Here is a 12009-nt window from a genome sequence, read left to right as displayed (position 1 = left end):
ATGGCTGGGTGTGGTGGTTCACGCCTGTAAATCCCAGCACTTTGAGAGACAAAGGTGGGAAGATCCCTTCAGCTCAGGAGTTCGAGATCTGCTTGGGCCACATAGCAAGACCTCATCTCTACAAAAAATTAAGATTACCTGGGCATGGCGCACACCTGTAGTCCCAGCTACTTGGGAGGCTGAGTTGGGAGGATCACTTGGGTCTAGGAGGTCGAGGCTGCAGTGAGCTGTGATGGCACCACTGCACTCCAGCCTGGGTGACAGAGAGCCCTGTCTTAAAAAAAAAAAAAAAAAAATTGCCGACATATGCAGTTAAAGTAGAGTTGGGATCCTTGAATGACGTCCATGCCTGTTCAGGCAAAGCCCGAGTTGTTGGTCCCCCAAACTTCTTTAAAGAAGTTTACTCCTGTTGCTCAGGAGTAGCTCGATTAAGTATCTTTGTCCCATGACCGTGGGGAATAAAGAGTTCAGTTGTAACCCCCTTTTTAAACTAAATGGCCGCAGAGACAGGGCAGTCCCATCCTCTCTTCACACATTTGTGCAGGTGTAGCTTTATTTCCCACCGTGCAGTCCCAGGAGGCTGCCTGCTCTCCTGCATTCACTTCCTAGGCATCCCTGGCCGCCCCTCGGCAGGCTCTCCTTCTGGCCTGAGACTTCCAGCTAAGCCTCATCCCCTCCACCCGAAAACTGCTCCATGGGGCACTACATCTACCTGGAAAGTTCTCGATTTCCAACTGGAGCCTGTATACTGCTGGTTGTGTCTCAGCAGTTCTTACAGATCTGGGCTCACAACGGGAGTTTAGCAAAAGTTCTACCCTGGTTTCCTGGACCCAAGAAAATCCGGCGTGCACATACGGCCGCCGCCTTTGGCGTCTCCCGCGGATTAGACCACTTAGGAGGTCTCAGTAGGCTTTCAGCGGGACAAGTTTTACACTTGGCCAAATAAGGGTCAGGCTAAGCAAGGCGCCTCCGCGCGCCTAGCCAGAGCGGTGCCGGCTGCGGAGCCTGCCCAGCCCGGAGCGCAGTGCCAGGCGGCGGTGGCTTCCCGAGCGTGGCGGCAGATCCGGGCCCGCCCGGAAGTGCCCGGCGCTGGAGGAGGGAGCAAGAGCCCGCAAGAGCCCGAGAGCCGCCGCCGCCGCGCGCACGCGCCCTCGCGGGCTGGGGCTGGGGCAGGAGTCGTAACTCGGAAGCCGGAGCCCAGACGGGCCCGCGGCGGGGGGGGTGGGGGCTGCGCGGGGGCGGGAGCGGCGGAGGTGGCCGCCCCTGGCGGCGGGTTTGTTTATCCCGGGGAAGAAGTTTAGGAGCGGGAGATAGGGAAGGAGGGCGGGTCGGCGAGGAGGGATGCCGTTCGGCGGAGGCGGCCGCCACAGGGACTTGCCGCCATCACCCCTGCCGCTGCCACCGCAGCCTCGGGCTCCCGGGGCCGACGCCGTCGCTGCCTCTGCAGGAGAAGAGTCTCCGCCGGGACTGACCGCTGCCGGCCAGCACGTCCAGGTAGGCGCCCCTCCCCCTCCCCCTGGTCCCGCGGCAGCGCCGGGCGCTTGCTCCCTTCCCCCGGCTAGCCGAAGACCGGCGGCCTCCGGCTCGCGCCTCACTGCGCCCTCTTCCCTCTGGCTCCGGGACCCGCGCTCGGGCGGCGAGCTCCGGCCTGCTCTGGGGTCTACCTTCCAAGCCGCCGGACCGCCCTTCTCTCGCGCTGCGCCGCCGCTTTCCCCGGGGATGCCCCCACTCCCTCCTTGATTTCCTAGCCTCCGCCTTCCAGGATCCCTTTTCGTTTTACACCCGGGCCTCGCCCCTTCTTTTCCTCTGGTCTCCCTCCTCCTCTATACCTGTATACCTCCACGCCTGCCCCTTTTTACCTGAGTGCTGCCCAAAGCCAGAAACTGCCTCCTCTCCCACCGCGCAGCGTCCACTTTCATACCTCCTCATCCCAAATACAGACACTTGAAACTCGCATCCCTGGTAGCCCATTTTAGGCAGAGTTCTTAGCTCCGCAGACCGCTCAGTACCTCCACTCCCATGGTCATGCCTTTAACCTCGCCACCTGCTTTCTAATACATTTTTGCTCACTTATACCAGAGTACATCAAGCTAACCGAGCAGTTCGGGGTCCAAGTCTTGAGAGAGCCCACTTTTATTCCTGCTGCTCTCCTTTTTCCTAATTCTTTTTGAGTCGATGTATTTCTATACTGATTCAACATAAAAGAAAAGGGATGGTAGCATTTTCTCTCTCAAAACAGTCACAGAATCCAGTAGAAATAAGATTCACCGTCTGCTTATCCTAACATTTCGCTTCTCTTTCCTGACTGAACTCAGTCATTCAGTGATTCTTTCCAGGCTTCTGATGCTTTGTCTATATTTGAATAAACTTGGGCCTAGTGTGACCCATTGTAGTACTCACTTTCCTACTTGCAATTGAATTCACTGTTTCTTAGACTGGAAACTGACGAGGTAAAAGGTTCATACCTGGAAAATTACTTCTCTCATGCCACAATGGGATTGGTGAAATATGTCAAATTACCATTTCATCATTCTTGTGAGAAATGTTGCCTAGTGGTTAAGAACTCTTCTCTAGAGCTTAAACTAGTATAGTTGCCAGGGTGTAAATCCTTGCTCTGCCATCTACCAGCTTTGGCTTTGGAGAAGTTATTTAATATTTCTTGGCCTCAGTATTCTTACAGCTGTAAAATGGGATTATGATATTACCTCATAGAATGGTGCTAGTAATTGAACAAGTAAATACAAGTAAAGTACTTAAAACAGTACCTGGCACAGGGCAAATATCTGATAAATGTTATTTTTATCATCACTTCTTGGTTTTACTTGATCCGACTTGTGGGTCGGTTAATTCCAAGACAGGAAGGTGGGAATGGAAAGCTACCGTCTTATTTTTTGACATTTAACATCCTTTTTTTTTTTTTGACATAGATAGCATTTATAATTTGTTATTGTATAAATTAATTCCTTCTGATTTGAAAACTACAGGATTGTAGCCCACCAGTTGCGAGTCAACTGACTGCCAAGCTACAGATAGGTCAGTCTTTATTTCAGATGTCTATTTGGAACTTCTACAATTTTACCTTTGTTTTGAGAATAAACAAAGTGAAAGTACTGTATATAATAGATTCATCTACTGGAAACTGAGATTTTACAAATAAAAATGTTAGTACTGTAAGTTAAATACTCAAAACTGGTGGTATTCTTCGTACTCATCTGACCTTTATCTTCAATCACTACTCGAGATAGAGCTTTGGCTTGGCTTCATTCAGAAGACTGGTGGCAGTTTTCTCTTCATGTGTTACGTTCATTCATATTCACATGTCTTCTTGTCTTGGTGTTTACAGAATTTTACTCACTTAAAAAATGCTGACAGTTTTTGCCTCATTTGCTTATCTCTTGTGCGCTATTATAGCTTGCTTATTACATTTTTAAAGGACTCACATTAAAGGATCTGAATAGGTATTACTTACTTTAGTGTTGTTTTAAATAGTAAAAGTTTGAAATCACTATTTGCTGTCCTAATTACATGTAAAAATATGTACATATGTAACTATCAAAATAAAAATGTTTTTTCGTTTATAGTTTAAAATCATTCTTGTGCCACCATGGAGAATATTCCATACTTGGGGTGACACTGTTTTTGGTAATCCTGTTCCCTGACCTAGAATAACCTTTGCTCTTTCTCCTGCATATCCAGGTTCTACCTGTATTCCACCTCTCACTGCTTCCACCTAGTTCCTTCCAACATTTCGTTTCCTGGCTTTCCTAGTATCTGTATCTGCATTTTTGGCCATGAATTTTTATAAGCAGTGCAGATTGAAGAAAACTCCCCTAGAATCAGACTTTTAAAGCTTATAGAACTTTGAAAGGCTGGGATAAAATTGACATTTAGCATCTACTCTATGCCTAGCACTATTTCTTTGGTTTTGTAAATATTCTTTCCAAAAATATTTAATGAGCATCTACCATGTGCCAGGCATTGGGGATACATGAGAGTGGCCCTTCTGCACCATGTTTCTGGGTGAAAATCAAACCCTAATGCTCTGAGGCATCTAAGCTATGTAATGAATTATCTCATCTCCTGTGCACCTAGGATGGTACTAGCTATGTACCATTCTTGAGAGAACTGAGGAAGTAGTTACTCCAGTCAGTTTTTGTAGGGCTTAATTTCTGCAAAGCCCTAGTTGAGAAAAGTTCCTGTACAGAGAAGAGTAATATGCAGTCTCTGCTTTTTTTGTAATTTATATTCTAATGTGGCACTGACAGGCAGTTTATATATATTAACTTTTTTAAACCCCATAATAATTATTTAAGAAGACTTTTTTATTCCTATTTTACAAATAAGGAACTTGAGAAACAGATGACTTAACTTCTGTAAAATCAGACAGTTGAGAAAGTGTTGCAGCCAGGCAACATAGTTCTCATCGATTACTCTTTTGACTCTCATACCTTTCACTTCCTTGTTGATTTACGTTAGAGAAGACTCACTTCCTTGTTGATCAGAGAAAATTCTTCACCTTTCTGAATATCTTATTTATTTATTTTTATAAATGTAAGCTTCACAGCAGAGTTTCCTTCTCTTTTCATGTTGTTTAGTAAAGAAAGTAAAGGAGATGTAACTCTTGTTAAGCACCTCGTCAAAAGTCTTATGTCAAGCCTTATGTATGACTAGATATTGAAGGCATTTACATTTAGTAGTCATGCTCACTGTTTTGTTTGCTTACTTGGATTTGTTCACTTAACGAAAGTTTATTAACAACTCATCTGTGCCAGGCACTGTGCTAGTCTCTGGTGACATGTGGTAATGGAAAGATATTACTTGTATTCATGGAGGCAGAAGTCTGTTTGGGGAATAAAATAAAGAAAAACAATTACAGGCCAGGTGCAGTGGCTCCTACCTATAATCCCAGCACTTTGGGAGGTTGAGGTGGGCTTATCACTTAAGGTCAGGAGTTCGAGACCAGCCTGGCGAACATGGTGAAACCCCGTCTCTTCTTAAAAAACAAACAAACAAAAATAGTTGGGTGTGGTGGCACATGCCTGTAGTCCCAGCTACTTGGGAGGGTGAGGCAGGAGAATCTCTTGAACCCTGGAGACAGAGCTTGCAGTGAGCTGCACTCCAGCCTGAGCAACAGAGTGAGACTCTGTCTCAAAAAAGAAAAAAAAAAAAATTATAAAAAGTAATTAGTTACCATTACTGCTACAAAAAAGGAAAATCATTGTAAAGAATGAAGGCCCACCAATCCATCAGGGAATGCTTCTCTGAAGAAATGACTTTTAGACAGAAACCTAAAGGATGGACTTTAGTGACCCAAGTGATGTTTCAGTTTCAACTTTCTAGAACTGACAGGCCTAGTAAGAACTGAACCTTAGCACATGAAGTTGGTTGATGGGGAATAGACTGGAGCATATCACAATGGCCAAAATCCATGCTAAGCATTTTGTACTTAATCCTAAGAGCAATAGGAAGCCACCAGAGAAAACAGCTGAATAAGTTACCCAAATTTTTGCTTTAAAAAAATCACTTGGCTGCTCTGTAGAGAATAGGTTGGAAGGAGCCAAGTATAAATACAGGGAGACTAGTTAAGTCATTGCCTCTCAAACTTGTCTGTGTTGAAGGACCAGTTTTGTTTTAATTTTCAGTTCATACTGGTATTTAGTAACACACAATAAGATGTTTGTTGTGGCAGTGTCAAATTGCTGTGAAAGTTCCTAAATCCTTTCTCAAGGTTTCTATATTTATTTCATTTCAAACCAATAACAAAAGTTTGTGGATCAGTGTCAGTGCACAGATCACAATTTGAATAGTATTGAGATTAACTGTTATAATAATGTAGTCAAGAGTTGGTGGAACCTTGGTTCGGGATGGCAGTGATAGAGATAAACTAGCCTGATTTGACAAATATTTGGGAGGAAAAATTATATAGATATAATAGATACAGAGGTGGATGAGATTTAGGGATCCTGGGGAGAGGAAAAGGCTGACTTCCAGAGCCAGTAGTTCTTGTGCTTAAGGTGGGAGTACTGGGGGAGGAGCAGTTTTTTATTTTGTAGTTTCAGGGAAGGGGGAGGTATTGGTCATTTTTCAATTTGATGCTTGTTTAACTTGAGACTAAGACACAGAAGTAGAGACGTCTACTAGCAATTGGATGTATAGGTCTGGACCTCAGCAAAGAGGTTTGGACTGGGAATAAATTGGGAATAGTCAGCGTACAGTTTATAATTGATGTCTTGGAGTGAGGGATGAGATTGTTTAAGGAGAGAGTATAGAGAAGATAAGGGGGCTTATGAGTAAGCCCTGTGAATCTTTTGCATTCGAACTTTAGTAGAAAGAAATGGAACTAAAGAGGCTGAGAAGGAAGAAGCTAGAGATTGGAGGAAAATTTTGTTGGTATCACTGAAGACAAGGCAATAGACTGAAAAAGAAGGGAGTGGCCAGTTGAATATTTTGAGTGCAACTAGGAAATCAATCAAGTGGCAAACTAAGGAGCACATGCTGAATTCAGCAACAGGAAGAAAATTTTATATTTCTGGTAGTCAATCCACCCATAAACTGTTTGACAATGAATTTTGTATTAATCTGCTAAAGCTACAATCCTAAATTAAAATATTAAATCTGTAACATGAGCCATATCTGTCTTTCTGTTTTTGTTTATCATTTGGCTGTTCTATAAATATCTACAACTTTTTACAGCTTATTCATTCATAGTATGTATTTTTTAAATAGTCACTATTTATCAGACACTGAATACTAGACTTCTAGGTATGGGATTAGAATTCAGAGATTAGGGACCATGGATGATTAAACAAATATTTGTTTTTCTTGTGTAGTGAGTGCTGTCATGGCAGTTTATTCAGGTTGCCTTGGAAGCACAGAGCAGGGGCATCAAGGGAGGCTTTCTAAGGAAAGTGACCCTTGAGCAGAGTGTTTCTGAAAGCCAAGTTACATAGGTGGAGAGGGCGAGTTAAACATAGGTGGCAGAGGAGTTTAAAGAAATGATACTTTAAGTAATTTGAAAGTCTGCAAAGGCAGAAATTGGGGCTAGAGTACATGGGTAGTAGGTTGGAGAGGTTGGCCGTACCATTTAAAAGTTTCTTACTTGAACTTGTATCTTTTTTGGATTTGTTTTTTTGATTAATATCCTTACCACCCATACAGTCAATAATTGTGGAGGTATCTTTTTACTATCTTTAAGAATGAAATATTTCTTTGTTTGAGTATTTATTGCTCAAGATAGTGTTTTATTTTTGCTAGTTAGCTTTACATTATATGTATTAAACCCATACTTACAGATTCATTCAATAACTGATAGCATACTTAAATATTTTAGTTACATTCCAGTGACTTAGTGTGGAAGAAATTTTATACATGTAACTTTTTCTCTCAATTTTAGGGAGTTAAGGAAAGCCTTGCTAAGGATTGGTGAAGATATACTATTAAACCTTGGGTATATAGTCAGTGATGGTGTTTTTGGGCTCAGTAGAATGACAGCCGTCCCCTGATAGCTTAAATGTTATTTTAGGTGGTTGTATTACATCAAAGAGTCTACAAATCCCTGGACTTCTCTCTTGAACCATGGGTAGAATACAGTTTATAGACACGGGTAAACTTTTTGAAGAATACTGTAGTTGGTAAAAGCTTAATTGACAAGGGCAGTGTCTCATAGGAAATAATGGGATAGAAAGGAAAATTATGTTAAAATTAATTTTATTCTTTATTTTATTTTATTTTATTTTATTTTATTTTTTTGAGATGGAGTCTTGCCCCTGTCGCCCAGGCTGGAGTGCAGTGACATGATCTCAGCTCACTGCAACCTCTGTCTTCCGGGTTCAAACAATTATCCTGCCTCAGCCTCTCCAGTAGCTGGAACTACAGGCATAGCCACCATGCCTGGCTAACTTTTGTATTTTTAGTAGAGATGGGGTTTCACCATGTTGGCCAGGCTGGTCTCAAACTCCTGACCTCAAGTAATCTGCCCGCCTCAGCCTCCCAAAGTGCTGGGATTATAGGCGTGAGCCACTAGGCCTGGCCAAAGTGAATTTTAAAAACACAGTAAATGAAAAGTTCTAGAAGACATGTACTTTGTTTTATTTTTGGCAGAGACAGAGATCTCGCTGTATCTCCCAGGCTTGTCTCAAACTCCTGGCCTCAAGCGATCCTCCCACCTGGGCTTCCCAAAGTGCTGGATTACAGGTGTGAGCTACCCAATGCAGCCATAGAAGGAACATACTTTAAAAGGGGGTCAACTTTTTCAAAACCTGTTTCTGAAATACCTTCTTGAGTTATTGTGGAACCATCATTGTGTTATTCTGATCTGCTAGGGTGGTCTTCCTGAAATTTTATGTTAAGAAAATTATAACTTTAAGCATTTCTTTTTCCTAGTTCATACTGGCTTTAAAATCTTTTGTTCTTGCCTTCTTCTTGGTTTTAAGTTTTGTATGTCTTATATAACAACTCTATGCTTTTCATGTATTTATTATGGCTCTTATAGGTACCCTTTTAGAGGCCTTTTATCTTTATGTTGAACGTAACTATAGCTCCTGTTTGGTATTCTTTATACCTGCTTATATGTTCTAAAAGAGGTCAGAATAATTATTAGCATTATATTCTGAATTGTGTAATACATGAGACTAAACTTTACATAGGTAAAAGCTAGCAGATTAAAATGATTTTTTTATTCTCAAGTATAAAATTTTTGCACCTCAGAGCATCATTGAGACAGGTTAGATATACCTGAAGTGAAAATATGATGAAGATACTCATCTCTGCAATATGAATATATTTAGAAATACTCCCCTTCCCCCAGTACACACACTTCTTTAGAGTTGGTGTGTTTGCCTTCATCCTATATTAGATAAATAAATATAAATATTTAGTGTTAACAATTAAAAACAAAGAGGTGTTTTTATTTTCTTCAGAACTGTAAGGTTAATAGTATACCTAAAAAGTAGTATCATGCTTTACTTATTTTATAGGTGTGAGCTGAGAATAAATTAAACAAAAATAACAAATAAAATATAATGTTACATTTATTGACAAAGAAAATACCATTGTTTCCTGTTTGGGTATGTTTTCCAAAGCAAATTTAACAATTTTTTTCTTGTGTAAAATACATTTGTATCTCCCCTCCTCGAACTCCCCAGTTAAGTGATTTTTTTAAAAAAATATATTTTATGGCTCAAGCCTGTAATCCCAGCACTTTGGGAGGCCGAGACGGGCGGATCACGAGGTCAGGAGATGGAGACCATCCTGGCTAACACGGTGAAACCCCGTCTCCACTAAAAAATACAAAAAGCTAGCCGGGCGAGGTGGCTGGCGCCTATAGTCCCAGCTACTCGGGAGGCGGAGGCAGGAGAATGGCGTAAACCCGGAAGGCGGAACTTGCAATGAGCTGAGATCCGGCCACTGCACTCCAGCCCGGACGACAGAGCGAGACTCCGTCTCAAAAAAAAAAAAAAGTATATTTTATGTTTTTGAAGCTGTTTTAGGTTCACTGAAGAAGTTGAACAGAATAACAAATAAGATATAATGTTATATTTATTGACAAAGAAAATACTATTATTTCCTGTTTGGGTATGTTTTCTGAAGCAAATTTAACAATTTTTTTCTTGTGTAAAATACATTTGTATCTCCCCTCCTCGAACTCCCCAGTTAAGTGATTTTTTTAAAAAAATATATTTTATGGCTCAAGCCTGTAATCCCAGCACTTTGGGAGGCCGAGACGGGCGGATCACGAGGTCAGGAGATGGAGACCATCCTGGCTAACACGGTGAAACCCCGTCTCCACTAAAAAATACAAAAAGCTAGCCGGGCGAGGTGGCTGGCGCCTATAGTCCCAGCTACTCGGGAGGCGGAGGCAGGAGAATGGCGTAAACCCGGAAGGCGGAACTTGCAATGAGCTGAGATCCGGCCACTGCACTCCAGCCCGGACGACAGAGCGAGACTCCGTCTCAAAAAAAAAAAAAAGTATATTTTATGTTTTTGAAGCTGTTTTAGGTTCACTGAAGAAGTTGAACAGAATAACAAATAAGATATAATGTTATATTTATTGACAAAGAAAATACTATTATTTCCTGTTTGGGTATGTTTTCTGAAGCAAATTTAACAATTTTTTTCTTGTGTAAAATACATTTGTATCTCCCCTCCTCAAACCCCCCAGTTAAATGATTTTTTTAATAGATTTTATGTTTTTGAAGCTGTTTTAGGTTCACTGAAGAAGTTGAGCAGAATCTACAAAGATTTTCCATATATCCCCTGCACCCATACAGACATAGCCTCCTCCATTATCACCATTCCCCACCAGAGTGACCCATTTTTTAAACTGATGAATCTACATTGACCCATCATTATCATCCAGAGTACATGGTTTACATTAGATTCACGGTTGGTATTGTATAGTATATTCTATGGATTTGGACAATTTTTATGACATCAGTCTACCGTTATGATGTCTTTTCCAGGGTACTTTCACAGCCTAAAACTCCTCTGACCTAGGCGTATTCATTCTTCCTTCCTGCATCCGCTGACAGCCATTGATCTTTTTACTGTTTTGCCATTTCCAAAGAGTGTAGCCTTTTCAGATTAGTTTCTTTCACTTAGTATTATGCATTTTAAGTTTCCTCTGTGTCTTTTCATGGCTCAATAGCTCATTTCTTTTTAATGCTGAATAATATTTCATTATCTGGATGTACCACAGTTTATCCATTGACCTACTAAAGGACATCTTTATTATTTACAAGTTTTGCAGATTATGAATAAAGCTGCTGTGAACAACCTTGTGCAGGTTTTTGTGTAGACATAAGTTTTCAGCTCTTGGTAAATACCAAGGACCATGATTGATGAGTAGCATGTTCAGTTTTTTATTTAAAAAAGTTTTTTTTTTATTTAGTTTATTTTTTCTTATGAGAGTGTACCAGGTGTATTCGCACATGAGCCTGAGAAACTGACAGCTTTCTACAGTGGTAAATATAACCTTTACATCAAATTTCCTCATGGATTGTTTTATTAAAAGAGAAGGAGTACCCTTTGTAAAGCCCTTGTGCCAGACAGACACTGTGTCAAGTACTTAAAGACATTTTATCTCATCTGCTTCTTATCAGTAACCCATGAGATATAGATAATATCATAATTTTTTGAATCACAGTTGCTATCAATTACCAGATGGATTATTATTTTATGTACCCCAGAGAGAGAGCGCTGCGGATTTTAATTGTAAGATGCTATCAATTTCAGAAATGTTAAAGTGTGACAAAATAGCTGTCTTAGAATTAGTGAAAGGTGGAATTAGTGCTACCTTGTTTTGTGGTTATCACTTAGGGTTCTCCAGACAACTCACCTCCCAAAATGATGTGAAGTCAAGACAAATGTAGGTCTGCTTTACTCCAGAGCTCTCCAGGCATCAGAGCATAGAAGACTAGGAGCATACAGCCAGCCTGCCATTTAATAGCTGTATGACTTCAGGGAAGTTACTTAAAGTCTTAGTTTTCTTTTCCATAAAATGGAAATAGAAATGACAATGGTAAAACCATATAGTTATGAGAACTGAATGAGTTGTATATACATTTATAATGTGCTTTCCATGAGGTTAAATGCTCTGCACATAGATTGGTTAATTAAAACAGTATTGTTGTTTCTGATCTAAGTAGATGCTTTAAGCTTAAAAGGGAGAGGAAAAGAGCCTTATCAAATGGTTCATTGATATTTTGTGCACATAATAAATATTAAAGTAACTTATTGATTTGTCCTTTAAAATTAATGTAAGATTGCAGTCTTGACAATTTTGACATCTAAATTATATTTTTATTTTCGTAAAAATAATACTGTATAAATGTTTAGCTGAAATCTGCTTTCCTTTCATCTCTGTTATGACATATTTAGTCAGAATATTGATGTGCTATGATGGATATCTTGAAAATAACCTGTGATACAGTTGAGATTCCTGTCAACCTCATAAGAAACTGATTCAGAAATTTTTTAAAAGAGTTTCAGTATTATTGACGCATGTTTTAA

The 12009-nt window shown here is 40.7% G+C and overlaps 2 protein-coding genes across 9 annotated transcripts in view; one reads left to right on the top strand and one right to left on the bottom strand.

The window, feature by feature from the left end:
* Positions 1-222: 222 nt before the first annotated feature.
* Positions 223-1957, bottom strand: LOC117094221 (collagen alpha-1(I) chain-like). Its single transcript, XM_033229415.1, has 3 exons — positions 1922-1957; positions 713-1823; positions 223-274 (listed from the first exon to the last, which is right to left on the bottom strand). Exons 1-2 carry the CDS (start codon positions 1955-1957, stop codon positions 978-980), a joined length of 882 nt encoding a protein of 293 aa, XP_033085306.1. The 3' UTR covers positions 223-274; positions 713-977.
* SPOPL (speckle type BTB/POZ protein like) overlaps positions 1144-12009 on the top strand; it is a 68938-nt gene continuing 58072 nt past the window's right edge. For 3 of the 8 annotated variants that reach the window (XM_033231641.1, XM_033231640.1, XM_033231639.1), the window contains exon 1: positions 1361-1494. The gene's annotated coding sequence lies outside the window, so the exon portion shown is untranslated. Of the gene's footprint in view, positions 1495-12009 lie in introns of all 8 variants that reach the window. The other 5 variants (XM_033231636.1, XM_033231634.1, XM_033231635.1 and 2 more) reach the window with 3 other exon arrangements.

Source organism: Trachypithecus francoisi, unplaced genomic scaffold (assembly GCF_009764315.1).
Source record: "Trachypithecus francoisi isolate TF-2019V2 unplaced genomic scaffold, Tfra_2.0 Lachesis_group13, whole genome shotgun sequence".
Taxonomy (NCBI): Eukaryota; Metazoa; Chordata; class Mammalia; order Primates; family Cercopithecidae; genus Trachypithecus; species Trachypithecus francoisi.
Note: the sequence above shows the minus strand (reverse complement) of the source record. Positions and strands in the feature narration are given on the sequence as shown.